The sequence below is a fragment of the Scyliorhinus torazame genome, chromosome 17 (assembly GCF_047496885.1).
Source record: "Scyliorhinus torazame isolate Kashiwa2021f chromosome 17, sScyTor2.1, whole genome shotgun sequence".
Lineage (NCBI taxonomy): Eukaryota > Metazoa > Chordata > Chondrichthyes > Carcharhiniformes > Scyliorhinidae > Scyliorhinus > Scyliorhinus torazame.
Window position 1 is genome coordinate 115101934 of NC_092723.1, and position 21316 is coordinate 115123249.

The 21316-nt window shown below is 45.9% G+C and overlaps 1 protein-coding gene across 1 annotated transcript; it reads right to left on the reverse strand.

The window, feature by feature from the left end:
- Positions 1-7673: 7673 nt before the first annotated feature.
- LOC140394086 (actin, cytoplasmic 2) lies at positions 7674-11627 on the reverse strand. The gene is made up of 6 exons (XM_072480926.1): positions 11516-11627; positions 9795-9928; positions 9466-9705; positions 8526-8964; positions 8232-8413; positions 7674-8067 (listed from the first exon to the last, which is right to left on the reverse strand). The coding sequence occupies exons 2-6, from the start codon at positions 9915-9917 to the stop codon at positions 7924-7926; spliced, it is 1128 nt and encodes a 375-aa protein (XP_072337027.1). The 5' UTR covers positions 9918-9928; positions 11516-11627; the 3' UTR covers positions 7674-7923.
- Positions 11628-21316: the final 9689 nt, after the last annotated feature.

Consider the following 21316-nt stretch of genomic DNA (forward strand, 5'->3'; position numbering starts at 1 on the left):
AATATTGGATAAAATAAATGGGATTAATCTGCAATCAGGGGGGAGCCCCACACTTTAATAACACTGAGGAGAGCCTTGGGCTTTTGTAATACTGGGGGATTGTCCGGAACTTCATTAAAAATAATGGTTTGTGATTTTGTTAGTGCTGGCACAGCATCTTGGAGTTCTTTGAGCTGGTGTTAACATAGTTTTTCAGTTACTGAGAAAACACATTTGCAATCTAGTAGTATGGCAGGCAACTGTTGCAGTACAATGTTGTCATTTAACAACGGGATTTCCATTAGGAGTATTTACATCACATTTTTCAATGTCAAATTGTAACAAAAGAAGTGAGAGTTTATGGACTGTAAGTGTATGCTATATACAAGTTTAAAAAAATCTTTATTATGCATTTTAATCAAGATTAAAAGAAATACACTCTCATTAACTTCCTGTCCACAAAACTTTACATTTTAAATGACAACATTTTTTCCATTATAAATTCCCATGCCCTCAGTGAAAGTGGAAAAGTTCAGTTTTCACAGAATCACAGAATTGTTATGGTGAAAGGAGTCCATTCGGCCCATTTGTGTCTGCACTGGCTCTCCAAATGGGCATTATGACCTGGGACCATTCCCCTGCCTTTTCCCCATACCTTGCAATTATTTCTCTTTGAATAATCACCTAATGCCCTCTTCAATGCCTCAACTGAACCTGCCTCTATCACACTTCCAGGCAGTTCATTCACGACCCCGAACCAATCACTGTGGGAAAAAGCTTTTCTCACATCACATTTACTCCTTGTGCAAATCAGCTTGAATCTGTGCCCTCGTTCTTGATCCTTTTATGAGCAAGTACAGTTTCTCCCCATCTACTCTGTCCAGACCTCTCATAATTTTATACATCTCTATCAAATCTTCTCTCCAAGGAGACTATCCTCATAACTGAATTTTCTTATCCCTGGAACCATTCTGTAAATAATTAAAATTAAACCATTCTTCTTCAGGCACCTGTCAGTATGCAAATAACGACCTCAGCTAAAGGCCATTCCCTGCCTCGCCCTCCCCCTGTGCCCAGCACTGCTAAATGCCAGATATTTATCGTATATGCACCAGATAAAATCACAAAATACCACTTAATAAAACTCAGTGGCCCAAATGTTATATCTTATAGTCTATAAAACAGTGACTCCAGAGCAATGTCATGGGAGATATATTCGCCTGTAATAGTAATAAAACTGTACATAATATACTATATTGTTCTGTGCAAAAATACTGAATACAAGTCCCAGCTGTAGGTTTATCAACTTGTTCATTTTATTGGCAAACAGACCAATCAATGAAAAAGCACATTGATAATTACTAGAAAACCAGACCTGCCTCTATCCACCATTTGTTTTATTGCATACAACTGTTGGTAAATAAATCTACCCCCAGTTCTGCTAAACAGGATTCCCCCATTCCCTCCACAGTTCTGACAAATCCCAAGTGCCTTCCTCCACAGTATGCCATACCGCAATGTGCAAAATCTCAGTGTTCTCTAATTCTGCAAAAGCATCAGGACGCTTAATCCAGGTATGCTGTGATTTCAGTTTTGAACTATTGTCTTGGATGGTCAAAAAAGCGATTCAAATCTAATTATACCATCTCCACATTTGCAGATGGCACAAAGCTGGGTGGGAGGGTGAGCTGTGAGGAGGATGAGAGATGCTTAATGTGATTTGGGCAAGTTGAGTGAGTGGGCAAATGCATAGCAGATGCATTATAATGTGGATAAATGTGAGGTTATCTACTTTGGTAGCAAAAACAGGGAGGCAGATTATTATCTGAATGGCTGTAAATTAAGAAAGCCCAACGAGACTTGGGTGTCCTCATACACCACTCGGTGAATGTAAGCATGCAGGTGGAGCAGGTGGTGAAGGAGACAAATGGGATGTTGGCCTTTATAGCGAGAGGATTTGAGTACAGAAGCAGGGATGTATGCTGCAGTTACATAAGGCCTTGGTGAGACAACATCTGAAATATTGTGTGCAGTTTTGGTCACCCTATCTGGGGAAGGATGTCCTTGCTATGGAGGGAATGCAGTGATGGTTTACCAGACTGATTCCTGGGATGGCGGACTGGCATATGAGAAGAGATTAAGTTGGTTAGGATTATATTCGCTGGAGTTCAGAAGAATGAGGGGCGATCTCATAGGAACCTATAAAATTCTAACAGGATTAGACAGGGTAGATGCAGGAAGGATGTACCAGATGGCGGGGATTCCAAAACCAGGAGTCACAGCCTGAGGATACGAGTAAACCATTTAGGACTGAAATGAGGAGAACTTTCTTCACCCAGAGAGTGGTGAGCCTATGGAATTCTCTACCACAGAAAGCAGGTGAGGCCAAAACATTGCATTTTTCAAGAAGTTAGATACAGTTCTTGGGGCTAAAGGGATCAAAGCATATGGGGGGAAAGCGGGAACAGGTTACTGAGTTGGATGATCAGCCATGATCATAATGAATGGTGGAGCAGGCTCGAAGGACCTAATGGCTGACTCTGCTTCTATTTTCCACCTTTCTATGTTTTAAAAAAATTAATTTAGAGTACCCAATTATTTTTTTTCCAATTAAGGGGCAATTTAGCGTGGCCAATCCACCTACCCTGCACATCTTTTGGGTTGAGGGGGTGAGACCCACGCAGACATGGGGAGAATGTGCAAACTCCACACGGACAGTGACCCAGGGCCGGGATTTGAACCCGGGTCCTCAGCGCCGTAGGCTGCAGTGCTAACCACTGTGCCACATGCCGTCCATATTTCTATGTTTCGAATAAACCATTTTGGTTGATCTAACACTTACAGGGGTTTATAAAAGGCCATTTTTTGTCAGTCTGTTGAGAATGTGACCCGAATATATTAACCTTCTGAAGGTGCTGAGTAATGTGGTGCATTGCAGAAATATATCCACCACATATGCTATAGACCTGTCTCTGATCATTTTTGTTCCTCAGTATACACAGCAACCAGTTGAACTTTCCAAAATATGCATACTCTCCCCATCTATGTTAAGGTGTGGTTCAATGGGCAGTCGCGACCTCCCATACTAATCAGAAAGGTCATTCTTTATGAATGAGATTGCATATTGTTAGGAACAATATATGACTTTAAGTTTAATTAATATTTATGTTTGTGTGTTAAGAAAGGTGGAACATGGTTTTAGTTTAGTTTTGTTTTTTTTTGAGCTTGCTGCCAGGTCTTCCGTACAAAAAAAATCAGATTTTCTGGATTTGTTTATATACATGCATTTTAAATGTTTTACAACCCTTTAAGTGAAGAGATTGGTTAAAAAAGATTTAGAAGTTTAGTGATGTTGGAAAATAACACAATGGAGAAAAACTATGCTGTTGCCCAGCTGACAGGATCCAGTGACAGTTGGACACAAACACAGGAATGAAGTTCAGACTGTATATGTCAGAGAGTGAAGACAGGACTTCTAAGCTCTATGATAAGAAAGACTCTATGCAAGACTGCTGGGGGACTGAATTGAGGGAACTCATGTCTTTGCTCTGCAAGTGAAGTAATAGTGAGTTTAGAGTGTTGTTTTGGATGTCAGGGAGATATCAGCTGGGGAAGCAACATCTAGCGAATGTTCAGGGCTCGAAAAAAAACATTTGCAACTGGGCCAGCCCAAACAAGAAGCCTTTATGTTAGGGTAGTAATAAATCTTCACTGGGGGGAGGAGACACAGGGTTAGCACTGCTGCCTCACAGCGCCGAGGACCCGGGTTTGATCCCGGCCTCGGGTCACGGTCCATGTGGAGTTTGCACATTCTCCCCGTGTCTGCATGGGTCTCACCCCCACAAACCAAAGATGTATCGTATAGGTGGATTGGCCACACTAAATTGTCACTTAATTGGCAAAAAAATGAATTGGGTCCTCTAAATTTATTTTTAAAATCTTCACTTGTTTTTTTGCCTATATTACTGTGTCTGTATTGCTGTGATTAAAGGAATGGTGTGAATAAATTTTCTTGCATTTGTATTGAGATCGTTCCAACCTTTTTTGTCTTGTATAGTTCATTTTTTCTTGTTTTATTCTTAAAAGTTTAAAGTAAACTCCTGTGAATTTGTTCAGTAGCTTTCCTTCACGGTTTCTAAAGAAAGTTAGGAAGCCAGGTTTCACTCTGGGATCTGACTTGTCGAGTATTAATAATAATCTTTATTAGTCAGGGCAATGACACTAACCCATGACGTCTATGGCAGGGCCTACAAAGATCACAGGATATAAAGCAAGGCCAGGCGGAATATCGGAGGCTGGAGCATCCCTACCCGATGATCTGAACAAGTTCTATGCCCGCTTTGAGCAGTCAGCCAATGTATCAGTGTCACCCGCCCCAACAGCCCTGGACACACCCATACCCACTATTACAGCCTCAGAGATAAGAGCTGCCTTCTTGAAAATGAATCCGCGGGAAGCGACAGGCCCCGACGGAGTCCCTGGGCGAGCACTCAGACCAGCCACCGAGTGTATTCGCAGATATCTTCACCAACTCACTCCTCCGCTCGGAGGTCCCCACGTCCTTCAGAAGACCACCATAATACCAGTACCAAAGAAGAACAAGGTAGCCTGTCTCAACGACTACCGACCGGTGGCCCTAACGTCTGTGATCATGAAATGCTTCGAGCGGCTGGTCATGAGACGGATCACTGCCAGCCTTCCAGACGGTCTCGATCCACTGCAGTTTGCCTATCACCGCAAACGGTCCACAGCGGACACTATCTCACTGGCTCTGCAATCAACACTCAAACACCTCGAGAACAAGGACACCTATGTAAGACTGCTGTTTATAGACTACAGCTCCGCCTTCAACACCATTATCCCAACAAGACTAATAACCAAACTCCGCAATCTTGTACTTGACCCCTCTCTGTGCAGGTGGATCCTCGACTTCCTCACCAACAGACCGCAATCTGTCAGGATAGGCAACAGCACCTCCTCCACAATAGTCAACACCGGAGCCCCGCAAGGATGTGTGCTCAGTCCTCTACTGTACTCCCTATACACACATGACTGTGTGGCAAGATTTAACTCCAATTCAATCTGTAAGTGGCGGATAATAGGACTGTGGTGGGCTGGATCTCAAACGACAACGAATCAGACTACAGGAGGGAGATAAATCACTTGGTTGCATGGTGTACCGAAAACAACCTCTCTCTAAATGTTGGAAAGAGCAAAGAACTGATCATTGACTTCAGGAAGCGCAGCACGACACACACTCCCGTCTGCATCAATGGCTCCGAAGTGGAGATGGTCGATAGCTTTAAGTTCCTGGGGGTCACCATCACCAACAGTCTGCCCCGGTCCACTCACGTTGATGCAAGTCAAGAAAGCTCAACGTCTCTACTTCCTATGGAAGCTAATTAAATTTGGCATGTCTGCATCGACTCACAAACTTCTACAGATGTGCAATAGAAAGCATCCTATCGGTTGCATCAGCCTGGTATAGTCGAAGATCGCAAGAAACTGCACTGGTGAACCCAGCCCAACGCATCACACAAACCAGCCACCCCCACATTGATTCTGTGTACACCTCTCGCTGCCTCAGGAAGGCAGACAGCATTATAAGAGACCCCTCCCACCCAGGCATTGCCTCCTTCCATCAGGCAGAAGGTACAGAAGTCTGAAGACTCGAACATCCAGACATAGGAACAGCTTCTTCCCCACAGCTGTAAGACTCGATGCCCCCCCCCCACTGTCCGTGTTTGCGTGGGCTTCGCCCCAACCCAAAAAGATGTGCAGGCCAGGTGGACTGGCAATGCTAAATTACCGCTTAATTGGAAAAAATTTATTGGATACTCTAAATTTATAATAAAAAATTGGCGAACACTGCTTTTACACATTTCAGACTGTCAGCAACATTGTGTAATCAGTGATTGACAGGTGTGCATTTGAACATTTAAATCTACCCCATATAGGAATTACATCTGGACTGAGCAAGTTCTATTAGGTTGGTCTTGCCAACAATTTTGTTTTGATATGATGGGAGATTGTTTACAATCTGTCAACCACTTTTGGCCTTGTGATCATCGGGGGAAACATTTGACCCTTCATCCAATTTGAACATGGTCACGGAGCATGGATAGCATGTGGAGCTTTGCTCTGAAAGCTAGTGATTTGAAACAAACCTGTTGGGACTTTAACCTGGTGTTGTAAGACTTCTTACAGGGATAGGATAGTATAATATTGCTTCTTACATGGATAGGATAGTATAATATTGCTCCCAATTACATAGATTATTGCACATACTAGTCTGCTGTAAGCAATGTCGCCTTTTAAAAAAAACCTGAGTACCCAATTCATTTTTTCCAATTAAGGGACAATTTAGCGTGGCCAATCCACCTAACCTGCACATCTTTGGGTTGTGGGGGTGCGAAACCCACACGAACACGGAGAATACGCAAACTCCACACTGACAGTGAACCAGAGCCGGGATTGAACCGCGGAGCCATGAGACAGCAGTGCAACAAGTGTCTATTTTAATTAGTTGCCCTGTGTCAGCTGCTGTATCCTGCCAATATTTCTCCCTCAACTATCACCAAGATTTTATTACATTGCAATTTGCAGGACCTTGTTGCTGTTCCTACAAGTAAACCATCCTCGAAAAAAGTACTGAAATGCACATGAAACTCATTAAAAAAAGTGAGAATGCAAACCACAAATTCCAGCTTTTTGGCAAGGACTGGTGATCAGAAACAGTGAGCTAGAAAATCAAATTCAGCCAGGGTGAAGTTATGCAGCACCACACTATTTACTCTAATTTAGGAAGTGAAAACTAATGATTCCATTAGTTTCAAAATCCATAATTTAGGATAGCATGTCAAATTATCAGAAGGTATAGCAAGGGAGTAAAGAAAGCAGTGTAGCCCTGCCCACCTTAAATTAAAAGCTGTAAAGTTTTACTATTTTCCCCTTCATCCAATCCATTAGCTATTGGCAACATGGGGAATTTAACACTACTGAAAACTTGTAGATATCCACCATTGAATGTGTGCATTATTAGCAAAAGGAGTTAAAAGGCAGATATTTTGAGGGTGGCACAAGGGTATTGCTGCCATGGCACTGTCCATGTGGTGTTTGCAGTCTCCCCATGGAGGTGGCTTGGTTATGCTAAATTGCCCCTTAATTGGATACTCCATTTTAAAATAAAAGGCAGATATTAATTCATCTTTTCAGATGCAGGAACAATCCATTTGGATCTATGCAAAGTACTAAATGCACTGGTAGCTAAATTGGAATGCTGCCATGAATTCAGATTCTTGCTCAGAAACAAGTAACTGGATATGGCAATCATGGGTAGAGCTTGTAGTCAGGAGTTGGATAAGGATTGTAAAAACCTTACCCAGCTTTCCACCTGGTACAAGAACACCTGGAATTTGTTTCAACTTCTACTAAATAACAGCACAGCAACTTCAATTTTCCATTTAAACATGTGCACTTTATTGTATTAGTCAGTGTAGGTCCCACAAACTGGCATCACCAAGTTTAAAACGGTTCATCTTGTGCCCAGGGGATGTAAACCTCACTTGTGTTTGTATAAAGGTAAAGCTTTTTGCATACCAAAATCAAAGGAGGACCGAAAATTTAAGGCGGAAAAGTACAAAAACGGGACATTTTCGGTTACATAATTTACATATAAGCAATACTACACAAGGTTAAGTATTTGCTCCCACTTTTTTTGGGCAGCCTTCACAGAGGCTTTAATAACCTTAGACAATGCAATCCTTTACATCAATATTTGGAATGACTAAATGTACAATTCAGTCCTTGAACGCATTGCAGAACTTCTGGGATGCTTGTTGCCAAAAATACCACCGACACCTTCACTGTTCCAGTTTTTATTCCTGAGACAAGCACTAAAGCCATGCCAATTCATCTCGCGCAATCGTGACAGTTACAGTCCATTTAGAAGCATTTGCGGTGGACAATGGAAGGTCCAGATTCATCATACTCCTGTTTGCTAATCCACATCTGCTGGAAGGTGGACAGGGAAGCCAGGATGGAACCTCCAATCCAGACTGAGTATTTACGCTCAGGTGGGGCAATGATCTGCAGTAGGATGAAACTCAATTAGTATATTGTAAACCAGTGCATAAAATACTGAGCCAAGAGATTAGTTTACCCAGATTCAAAAATCACTTGTTTTCCATGTACAGGCTGAAAATTAACCCCTTACTACTTATACAGGCTGAAAATTCAAACTTCCAAATTACCTTGATTTTCATGGTACTTGGAGCCAGAGCGGTGATCTCCTTCTGCATACGGTCTGCAATGCCAGGATACATAGTGGTACCACCAGACAGGACAGTGTTGGCATACAGATCCTTCCTGATATCTACATCACACTTCATGATAGAGTTGAAAGTTGTCTCATGTATACCACAGGATTCCATACCTGCAAGCAGAAATAATTTTAATCAACTAGTATTTGATTTTTATGCCAGTGACAGATGGCAACATTTAGTATGGCAGAGTAAAATTGGCAAAGCTGTAGCCCATTTACCTACCCAAAAAGGATGGTTGGAAGAGGGCCTCTGGGCATCTGAATCGCTCATTGCCAATGGTGATTACCTGCCCATCAGGCAGTTCATAGCTCTTCTCCAGGGAAGAAGAGGAAGCAGCAGTGGCCATCTCCTGTTCAAAGTCCAGTGCAACGTAGCAGAGTTTCTCCTTGATGTCACGGACAATTTCTCTCTCAGCTGTGGTGGTGAAAGAGTAGCCTCTTTCTGTCAGAATCTTCATGAGGTAGTCTGTCAGATCACGACCAGCCAAATCCAGACGCAGAATAGCATGGGGCAGGGCATAACCTTCGTAGATGGGCACAGTGTGGGTGACACCATCACCAGAGTCCATCACGATACCAGTGGTTCTACCAGAGGCATAGAGGGACAACACAGCCTGGATGGCAACATACATGGCAGGGGTATTGAAGGTCTCAAACATAATCTGTAAAAAGAGACAATCAAACATTAATCCAGTCTGAAATTAAGCTTTCAGCTAACAAGGCATACAAATGTTTCACACAAAATATACCTGTAGAGGCACTTGCATGCTACAACTTGTGAATTTAAGAGACAAGTCAGACTCAAAAGTTAAGCATGCAATGTGGTTTTGTCAACTTCCCAGATCCAAAATTGACCACTCTTGCTAGCTATAATCTCCACTTCACAATAACTATCTTCTCCCACCCCAATACCTTATTAAAATCCAGATTCCTTGAAACCTATCCTGCAATATCAGCCAATACAAAATCGATTAGAACTGCACACAATACATGCATCAAAGTTAATGAACTCAAAAACAGGAGAAAACAAATAAAAAACCTTGTAGTTCCCAGGACAGAATGTCATCTTTGAAAGAATCCCTGTGAATGAGGATAGGAAAGAATGAAGGAAAGCACCAGATAGAAAGGGCATGTGATGCAATTTGAGATGTTCAGCTTTGTACCTGTGTCATTTTTTCTCTGTTGGCTTTGGGATTCAGGGGGGCTTCTGTGAGCAGGACTGGGTGTTCTTCAGGAGCAACTCTCAGTTCATTGTAGAAAGTGTGATGCCAGATTTTCTCCATGTCATCCCAGTTGGTGACAATACCATGCTCAATGGGGTACTTCAGGGTCAGGATGCCTCTTTTGCTCTGGGCTTCATCACCAACGTAGCTGTCTTTCTGTCCCATACCAACCATTACACCCTGAAAAGCATAGAGTACTTTAAATATCCAGTTTGAGCAAAAAAAAGGGAAACTTCATAGTGACCTAGAAGCAAGTATTCATTCCAAACCTGGTGTCTTGGGCGACCAACAATGGAAGGGAAGACAGCACGAGGGGCATCATCGCCAGCAAAACCAGCCTTGCACATACCAGATCCATTGTCAACAACCAGTGCTGCAATTTCATCATCCATGACTAGATTATCTAAAAAAGTAAGTTTAAATTGTTAGAAATATGGCAATAGCAAGGATGGTAAAACTGCAATTAAAGTAATGGCCTCCTATTGACAGCTATTCATCGTTGCATAAACTGTTGCTCCTGTGCTTGCAATTCTGAAGATTTGAATGCCTCCCAGTTGCCTTTCCTGTACTTATGCAGAGAACAGGCTACTTCCTGCCCACATGTTCCCTCCCTTTCACTTCCTGCCCGTGGCCAGATGAGCCAACTGCAGAGGGCGCTGCCTGGTGCAGAGCACAGACAAAGAAACCCTGACCCAATCTATTGCCCATAAAAGGCAATGAGTGGCTCGAGGCATGCAGCGAGAAGGCCTGGCACTCGACCAAACTTCAGACTCGATTGGTTTTCGGGGGTCCCAACCACACCTCTCCCTGAACAGAGAAAAAAAACTCCCTACGCCGCCCCCTGAACAGGGAAAAAAAAACACTCCCTGCGCAAGAGAAAAAAATGATGAACGCCTCCAAACACCGGTGCCTAGGGCGGGGAGAATACAAAATCACAGCACGGTTGTGGTGATCGAGCAAACCACCTCGTAATTAGCGAATAAGCCACTTCGCGGTTTTGAAACGCACGGACATGAAGCTCCTCGCACACCACCCGATGGCTGCCGGGATTTGTAGTCCCGCGGTGGGGCGCAGGCGTAGTTGCTGCACCGGGGCACGTGGGAGCGAAGCCCCTCAGTCGGACAGCCGCCGGGTGAAGGAGACACCCCGCAACCCTCCCCCCCCCCCCCCCCCCCATGAGGCCCCGCCGCCATTCCACGACAGGAGTCGGCGTCAATCCCGCCTTCCCCCTCCAACCCGTCAGCCGGGGTGTGGACAAAGGAGACCAACCACGCCCTACAAATCACCCCTTTGCCAAGACTTCGCCCCGGGACGCGGCAGCACTGCCACCATTGACTGGACAGCGAGACCAACCTCGTCGCACCGCCGGCAAGGCGAAGAGGGAAAAAAAACAGATGAGCTCCAAACACCGGCCATCGAGTAAGACCCGAGAGGGCTCCTCAAAACCGGCATCCCATCAACACCGGTCAGCACCACTCCCACCCCACGGCTCTCCCACCCAACCGCCTCCTCCCGCCATTTTCTTTTTGGAAAGATCCATCTTCCCAACCCTCCCTTCCCGAGCCACCGCCACACCAAAAACCGTTAACTCCCAGCCCTCTCCACAAGAAAAAACCGCCGGGGGAGAAAGAAAACCGGTCACTTGCACCTCAGCATTTCCTACATCGACGCTTTCATTAAAAAAAAATGAACGTGGTACGGCTGCAATCAAATCGGACAATGCCGCACCGTAAATCACAGCTTTTAACTTGAAAGAACCCGAACACGGTTCATTCAAAAGTTGTGTTTTAAAGCAAAAGCTGCAAAAAGTTAAGGCGGTTTTCGCCGACAGGTTTCGAATGAAGCCCGCACCGCTTCATCCACGTTATTTTTATTTTTTTAAGTCGTTTTGATATTTAAGGCAAGTCAAGATGACTCTGGTTACCAAAAAAATAAAACGTTCGTTTGGATCGAGGGGCGGTGGTGGGAATGTTTGATAGGAATGCCTTACCGTTAGTTTCCCTCTGCGGGTGCAAAAGCCTGGCCCTGGCACTCAGCCGTTAGAAGTTCAAACAGCCTGAGAATGTCTCGAGCCGGCGCGTTCCCTTGTCTTTTATACCGGCTGCCGGCCCCGCCCACACCCTTCTGTAACCATATAAGGGAACGTTTGCAAAATCGCCTTTCCCATTGGCCGAGCGTCACTGCCCTCCCCCCCCCTACCCGGCGATCCTACCCCCACCCGGCCCAGCCGAACCCTCGCTCTCCCCTCCAGGGCTGCAATGTCCCAAAGCTGCCACCCTCCCCCACCATCGCTCATCAACTGGAAATGACTGGGATTTCTCCCTACCCCATCCCACTGCATCCCCATCCCGTTCACAACAAAAGTAGACGAAAGCCAGTGTGCGGATTGTCTGTATTTTGATTTTTAAAAAAAATTTAAATATTAAAGGGAGGTGAATCAATGTTTTGATCTATGTGGTGCCTTTCGGGTGCCGCACGCAGGGGTGATGGGCCAAACGGTCCTCTTTTACCTCTATTGTTCCACATCATTTATGTCGCTACAGCCCATTTCACCACACTTACCGAAACTGATCATTCGGACTGGGCTTACTGTAAATCATGACTGGACTGAAAATGAGAATCCGGTAATGCTTGGTGAGATTTTATACATAGTTCCCACTATTAACGCCACTGACTTTGCAACAGCTTGCAGTCAATGTCATTTGATAAAATTAATCCACTTGCCTAACCCGAAAACATTTTATGTTGTGTTAGTTAGAATTCCGGCTAAAACAATCCCAGGAACACACTTCTACCTTATGTATTTCAGAGCAGTGATAATTCGTGTTAACTTTTTCCTTGCCCTGCTGCAAAACAAGACTTCAGGTTAGGAAAGAAAATGTGAATTGTTCATTGAAAGCCCATAATAAAGATTTCTTTTGTTTGTGTTCAGTTACTCGGTGCCTTAGTCAGCCATCTATCAGATCAGCAGGGGTCCTCAATTTTCAACCGAGGAGCAATCAGAAACGTCTGAGAACACAGTCCACAGCCAGCTGTTACAGCCTCATCCCATCAGTGGGCAGGATATTCATAATTCATTTTCCCATTTATCATTCTTTCACATAGAATTACAGAAAACACGCAGCACAGAAGATGGTTAGTCGGCCCAACCATTTCATGCTGATGTTTAAGCTTTCTTCAATTGTTAACACATGGGTTCTAATGTTTGTCTTGTATACTAAAAAAGATCAGCATTGTTTGTTCACCTGAAATAGAATGTCCTCAGGCCTATTTAAGCGACTTTACAAACTGGCAATTTTTAACTGTGGGGGCACTTGAATAGTTATAACACAAGACACAGCCTAGACACAAGTTCAAGTCCCAGAATTGACTGATTTATACTCCTATATTGCATAAAAGACAAACTTTGTCACTGTCACTGATGGGCGGCACAGTGATTAGCACTGCTGCCTCACAGCACCAGGGACCTGGGTTCAATTCCAGCTTTGGGTCTGCACATTCACCCCTTTTCTGCGTGGGTTTCCTTCAGGTGCTCCGGTTTCCTCCCACAATCCAAAGATGTGCAAGAATTGGCTATGCTAAATTGCACCTTAGTGTCCAAAAAGATGTGTAGGTTAATTAAGGGGTTAATGGGATCGGGAGTGAGCTTGGGTGAGGTTCAGAGGGTTGGTTCAGACTCGATGGGCCGAATGTATAGCTATTTACTTCAGTTTGTTGAGTGAGGAAGTGTGTTAGATGGATTTAAAAGGATACCATGGATGTGAGAATTGGGAAAGAAAAGAGGAAAGAATACATATGCACTCACTGCAGATTTCATGTACTTTAGTGCCTAAAATGGTAAAATTAAATAGCAATGTATTAGTGGTCACAAAGGCAGTTGTGAATGAGAATAACTTAACTTGATTTGGCTAAAGCAGGTCAGACAGCATCTGTGGAGAGGGCAAGGCAGTGTTAATGTTGAAAGCCTATCACCCATCTTCAAATCTGTATGGACTCTTTGAGATTTAAGGCCCTTTTATAAAGTATTAGTGTTGGTCTATGTTACGTGATCAAATTGGTCATAGGTGTTATTGGATTACACAATGCACATTAGAATCATATTTTAAACCCCAGAGTGCGCAAGGGATTAGAGTTGGACATTTTTACCTAACATCCCGGCACCACATTAACCAAGTGGACTGAGGCTCTCACTGCTGGCAGATGGGAACATCTTGACTCTCAGGCAATTTTGAATCCTATAATGCAAGTATCATAGAATCATCAAACAAAGGAGGCCATTCAGCCCACCAAGTCTGTACTACCCCTTACAAATAGCAATCCAGTTAGTCTTACTCCCTGATATTTCCCTGTATTCCTGTAATTTCTTTCTCCTTCAAGTATCGTATTTGTTCAATTCCGTTTTGAAAACTATTATTAAATCTGTATGTACCACCCTTAAGCAGCACATTCCAAACCCTAACCAATTTTTACCTCAAGAAGCTTTTCCTCAAGTTGTTTGTATCTTACCAGTCACCTCAAACCTGTGCCCTCTGATTACCTTTCACAGTTGGAGCAGTTTCTCTTTATTTACCCTTTCTAAATCCTTTATGATTTGAACAGAACTATCAAATCTTGTCTTAGTCTTAGAATTCGTAGAGTGCAGAAGGAGGCCGTTCGAGCCTGTGCCGACCTTTTGAAAGAGCACACCACCAAGGCCCACTCCCCTGCCCTATCCCCGTAACCCCAACTTACCTGCAGACGTAGTGATAGCTGCTGGCCAGCCTTGCTGAGACGTTCATCACTATTGAGGGCCACAACAATGCTGAAACGTCCAGGGAGCCCACGACGTTCAAATCTGGAAGTCGTTGTTTGTCCAAATGAACTCTGGGACCCATGCTGATCATCCCGCTAGTGTGTGAGTTTGGGCTGAGTTACCTGGAATTACACTTCCATTTGCCCTGATTAATTTGGGGCTGCTCTCAGCAGGCATAGGAGCGCAGTCCTTTCAGTTCAGTCACTCCCTCTGCTTCCCTGACCAGACAACCCTGTCCGCTTCCCCACCATCAGCCCCCTCACCTCTCGGCCAACCCTGGAACCCCTGGCTCTTCAGCCCACCATCACAATCGTCCCATGCTCCTTGCGCTCCAATCACCTAAACCTTGTTCTCCAACTATCTTCACCTTCCCTGAGGTGGATTTAAAAGAAAAATGAAGGAAAACATTACAATCATTGCACTTATCTGTCATTGAACTGATGACAGACCTCAAAATACGTGTCTTCAGCTTGAGATGTCACTGGATCAGTGATCCAAAGGCTCAGGCTATCGCTTTGAGAAAAGAGGTTCAAATCCCACCATGGCAGATGGTGGAATTTAAATTTAATTAATAAAATCAGGAATTGAAAGCTAGTCTTCATGATGGAGACCATGAAACTACCATTAATTGTCGCAAAAACCCAGCAGGTTGACTAATTTTCTCTAGTATTGTAAGAAGTCTTACAACACCAGGTTAAAGTCCAACAGGTTTGTTTCAAATCACGAGCTTTCAGAGCACTGCTCCTTCCTCAGGTGAATGAAGAGGTAGGTTCCAGAAACATTTATACAGGCAAAGTCAAAGATGCAAGACGATACTTTGAATACAAGCATTAGCAGGTAATTAAGTCTTTACAGATCCAGAGATAGGGGTAACCCCAGGTTAAAGATGTGTGAATTGTCTCAAGCCAGACAGTTGGTAGGATTTCGCAAACCCAGGCCAGATGGTGGGGGTGAATGTAATGCGACATGAATCCAAGGTCCCGGTTGAGGCCGTACCCATATGTGCGGAACTTGGCTATACGTTTCTGCGGGGGATTCTGCGTTGTCGCGGGTCCTGAAGGCTGCCTTGGAGAACGCTTACCCGAAGATCAGAGGCTGAATTCCCTTGACTGCTGAAGTGTTCCCCGACTGGAAGGGAACATTCCTGCCTGCCGATTGTCGCGCGATGTCCGTTCATCCGTTGTCGCAGCGTCTGCATGGTCTCGCCAATGTACCATGCTTCAGGACATCCTTTCCTGCAGCATATGAGGTAGACAACGTTGGCCGAGTCTAACGAGTATGTACCGCGTACCTGGTGGGTGGTGTTCTCACGTGTATTAGTGGTACCCATGCCAATGATCTGGCACGTCTTGCAGAGATTGCCATAGCAGGGCTGTGTGGTGTCGTCGTTGCTGTTCTGAAGGCTGGGTAGTTTGCTGCAAACCATGGTTTGAGGTTGCGCGGTTGTTTGAAGGCAAGTAGTGGGGGTGTGGGGATGACCTTCCAAGATATTTGTCTTCATCGATGACGTGTTGAAGGCTGCGAAGGAGACGTCGTAGTTTCTCCGCTCGGGGGAAGTACTGGCCGACGAAAGGTACTCTGTCGGTTGTGTCCCGTGTTTGTCTTCTGAAGAGGTCGGTGACGCTTTTTGCTGTGACGCGTTGGAACTGTCGATCGATGAGTCGAGCGCCATATCCCGTTCGTACGAGGGCATCTTTCAGTGTCTGTAGATGTCAATTTTCTCTAGGGAAGGGAATCTGCCATCGTCACCCGATCTGGCCTACACCCGATCTGGCCGACAGACAACATCCAGGTGAATCTCTTCTGCATCTTCTCCAGATCCACAGAAATGTGGTTGATTCTTAACTGCCCTTTGAAATGGCCCAGCAAGCCACTTTAACGGACATTTAGGGAGGGGCAGAAAATGCTGGTTTTGCCAGCGACACCCAGATCCCATCAAATAATTTTGTTAAATTACCAATATTTGATAATAATTTTTATTGTCACAAGTAGGCTTACATTAACTGCAATGAAGTTACTGTGAAAAGTGCCTAGTCACCACATACTGGCGCCTGTTCGGGTACACTGAGGGAGAATTCAGGATGTCTAATTCACCTAACAGTACGTCTTTCGGGACTCGTGGGAGGAAACCGGAGCATCCGGAGGAAACCCACGCAGACACGGGGAGAATGTGTAGACTGCACAGACAGTGACCCAAGCCGGAAATCAAACCAGGAACCCTGTTGCTGTGAAGCAACAGTGCTAACCACTGTGCTACTGTGCCGCCCTAGTATATTTATGTTTAGAATATAATTGACCTTTATGCATGTTGTGTGGTAATCTATAATCACAAAATGCATTGGAGCAACTATTGCATTATTAAATAAGTATTTCCATTTGAAGCAGAGGTTGTAAAGTTGAGTCTCAAGCTACCTCAGTTGAAAACCAAACTGGTACTTGGAGCATATTTCCTCTTGGTCAATCATGCAGGGTTGCTGGTCTATCTAATAGCAAATCTTGACTTTACATACACATGTTTGGAGACAAATTGTTCTATGACATTATCCCTTGGATGCCATAAATATCCATTGTTGTAGCTCTGTACGTGACATCAAAAAGATGGTTACTTGCATTACCCTGAACTGTGCCAGTGACACACACTACAACTGTGATCAATGCTCTGGAAACCTACTAATAAAGCAAGGATGTGCTGCGCGTGTGTTGTATATTTTCTCTCACTTTTTAACTTAAGTGCCTCTCCTATTCATGCACACAGAGTAGAATTTTCATCTATGCTGTTATACACATTTCGTACTACACAAGAAAGTAGGTTATTCTTGCACACAGAAGGAAAATAAACAAACAGCTAACAGGAAGAGAGAAAATATAAACATCTAAATTCCAACCTTTGTTATTACAGTGGCAATGTTATTCTGTAATATGATAAGATCCCTGAAATGTATATATTGTATGGTATTTATACTTGCATGTTCATTTGTACTTTCAGGTTCTGTTTTACTATTTTTTTTATTTAAAAAAAAATATGTTTATTCAAATTTTCCAACAAAATTTTTAACAAACCACCCCTCAATAACAAAAAGAAAGAAACACAAACACAACAGTCAAAAATTATACAAAACTTTTACACTGGGTTTCCCCATATACAGTATCCCCCCCCATATGGCATGCAAAGGTACTCGTAGGGAAGCCCCCCCCCCCACCCACCCGAATTCCCCCCTGAAAGAGACCCTCCCCCCTCCCCCCCACCCTTGGGTTGCTGCTGCTGACCTCCTATTTTTAAAAAATATACATATTTATTAAAGTTTTATAACACAGATTTTCACCCTTACAAACAATAAACCCCCCTCCTCGTAACAAAATAGCAAGAAATCGCACATAGCAAGATATATACATGGTAAAATGATATGTTACATAGCTTTGTACACTGGCTCTCTCCCGTACGTGCCAGTTTCCCAAATCCTTCATGTGTTCTCTTGCTCAACCACCCCCCAGGCAAGCCTCCCTCCCCCCCCCCCCACCCCCCCTCACAGGACGTCCCCCCCCCCCTCCCGCTCCCTGGGTTGCTGCTGCTGCTGACCGACCTTCCTCTAACGCTCCGCGAGATAGTCTAGGAACGGTTGCCACCGCCTGTAGAACCCCTGCGCAGACCCTCAAGGCAAACTTTATCCTCTCCAGCTTAATGAACCCAGCCATGTTGTTTATCCAGGCCTCCACGCTGGGGGCTTCGCCGCCTTCCACATTAGCAAGATCCTTCGCCGGGCTACTAGGGACGCAAAGGCCAGAATACCGGCCTCTTTCGCCTCCTACACTCACGGCTCGTCCACTACTCCAAATATTGCTAGCCCCCAGCTTGGCTTGGCCCGGACTTTCACCACCTGAGATATTGCTCCCGCCACTCCTCTCCAGAACCCCTCCAGTGCCGGGCATGACCAAAACATATGGACATGGTTCGCCGGATTCCCTGAGCACCTTCCACATCTGTCCTCCACCCCAAAGAACCTACTCAACCTCGCCCCCGTCAAGTGCGCTCTGTGAACCACCTTAAATTGTATCAGGCTGAGCCTGGCACACGAGGAGGAGGAATTAACCCTACCTAGGGCATCAGCCCATAACCCCTCCTCAATCTCCTCCCCCAGCTCCTCCCATTTACCCTTCAGCTCCTCTACCAGTGCTTCCCCCTCTTCTTTCATCTCCTGGTATATTGCCGACACCTTGCCCTCCCCGACCCATACACCCGAGATCACCCTGTCTTGAATTTCCTATGCCGGAAGCAACGGGAACTCCCTCACCTGCCGCCTCACAAACGCCCTCACCTGCATGTATCTAAAAGCATTTCCCGGGGGTATCTCAAACTTCTCCTCTAGTGCCCCTAGGCTCGCAAACATCCCATCAATGAACAGGTCCCCCATTCTTCTAATCCCCACCCGATGCCAGCTTTGAAACCCCCCGTCCATCCTCCCCGGGACAAACTGGTGGTTACCCCTGATCGGGGACCACACTGAGGCTCCCATTGCACCCATGTGCCGTCTCCACTGGCCCCAGATGTTTAGCGTTGCCGCCACCACCGGACTCGTGGTGTACTTTGACGGCAAGAGCGGCAGCGGTGCCGTTACCAGCGCCCCCAAGCTCGTTCCTTTACATGACGCCATCTCCAACCTCTTCCACGCCGCCCCTTCTCCCTCCATCACCGACTTACGGATCATCGCCACATTTTCTGCCCAGTGGTAGCTCCCTAGGTTCGGCAGCGCCAACCCTCCTCGGTCCCTGCTGCGTCCCAGAAACCCTCTCCTTACCCTCAGGGTCCTATTCACCCACACAAACCCCATAATACTCCTACCTAATTCTGGTTGCCGCATTATAGGAAGGATGTAGAAGCATTGGAAAGGGTGCAGAGGAGATTTACCAGAATGTTGCCTGGTATGGAGGGAAGATCTTATGAGGAAAGGCTGAGGGACTTGAGGCTGTTTTCGTTAGAGAGAAGAAGGTTAAAGGTGACTTAATTGAGGCATACAAGATGATCAGAGGATTGGATAGGGTGGACAGCGAGAGCCTTTTTCCTCGGATGGTGATGTCTAGCACGAGGGGACATAGCTTTAAATTGAGGGGAGATAGATATAAGACAGATGTCAGAGGTAGGTTCTTTACTCAGAGAGTAGTAAGGGTGTGGAATGCCCTGCCTGCAACAGTAGTGGACTCGCCAACACAAAGGGTATTCAAATGGTCATTGGATAGACATGGACGATAAGGGAATAGTGTAGATGGGCTTTAGAGTGGTTTCACAGGTCGGCGCAACATCGAGGGCCGAAGGGCCTGTACTGCGCTGTAATGTTCTATGTACTCTCTTAAAAAAGGCCTTGGTGATCACGATGGGAAGGCACTGAAACACAAAAAGAAACCTCGGAAGGACCGCCATTTTGACCGACTGCACTCTACCCGCTAGCGAGAGCGGTAACATGTCCCATCTTTTGAAGTCCTCCTCCATCTGCTCCACCAACCTCGTCAGATTCAGTTTATGTAGGGCCCCCCAACTCCTGACTATCTGGATCCCCAGGTACTGAAAGCTCCCCTCCGCCCTCCTCAGCGGTAGATCCCCTATCCCCCTTTCTTGGTCCCCTGCCTGTACTACAAAAAGCTCACTCTTCCCTACATTGAGCTTATAGCCCGAAAAATCCCAAAACTCCCTTAGAGTTTGCATGACCTCCACCATCCCCTCCACTGGATCCGCCACATACAGCAACAGGTCATCCGCATAAAGCGACACCCGATGCTCTTCTCCCCCTCGGACCACCCCCCTCCATTTCCTAGACTCCCTCAATGACATGGCCAAGGGTTCGATCGCCAATGCAAACAACAGGGGGGACAGGGCCACCCCTGCCTCGTCCCTCGGTACAGCCGAAAGTACTCCGACCGCCGCCGGTTCGTCACCACACTCACCACCGGGGCTCTGTAAAGGAGCTTAACCCAACTAATAAACCCTTCCGCGAACCCAGACCTGCGCAGCACTTCCCAGAGGTACTCCCACTCTACTCGGTCAAAGGCCTTCTCCGCGTCCATAGCTGCCACTATCTCCGCCTCTCCCTCCTCCGATGGCATCATTATCAAGTTTAAGAGCCACCGCACATTGGTGTTTAGTTGCCTGCCCTTTACAAATCCCATCTGGTCCTCGTGGATCACCCCCGGGACACAGTCCTCGAGCCTCGTAGCCAGCACTTTTGCCAGCAAATTAGCATCCACGTTGAGGAGTGAGATTGGCCTGTACGATCCACATTGCAGTGTGTCCTTGTCCCGCTTTAGGATCAAAGAAATCGTCGCCTCCGACATTGTCGGGGGCAGGGTCCCTTTCTCCCTTGCCTCTTAAAGGTCTTCACTAGTAGCGGGGCCAACAGGTCTACGTACTTCCTGTAGAACTCCACTGGGAACCTGCCTGGTCCCAGGGTCTTCCCCGCCTGCATGCTCCCCAAATCCTTGCTCAGCTCCCCCAACCCAATTGGTGCCCCCAAACCAGCCACCTCTTGCTCCTCCACCCTCGTGAATCTCAGTTGGTCTAGGAATCGTCTCATCCCCTCTTCCCCCGCTGGGGGCTGGGATCTGTACAGCTCCTCATAGAAGGCCTTGAATGCCTCGTTTATTTTCGTCGCACTCCGCACCGTGGCTCCCCTTCCATCCTTGACTCCCCCTATTTCCCTCGCTGCCATCCTCTTACGGAGCTGGTGTGGCAGCATCCGACTCGCCTTCTCCCCATACTCGTAGGTCGCCCCCTGCGCCTTCCTCCACTGAGCTTTTGCCTTCCCTGTGGTCAACAGATCAAACTCCGTCTGGAGATGTCGTCTTTCCCCAAGTAATCTTTCCTCCGGGGCCTCTGCGTATCTCCTGTCCACTTTTAAAATCTCCCCCATTAACCTCTCCCTTTCCATGCCCTCTGTCTTCTCCCTATGAGCCCTGATGGAGATTAGCTCTCCCCTGATCACCGTCTTCAGCGCCTCCCATACCAGCCCCACC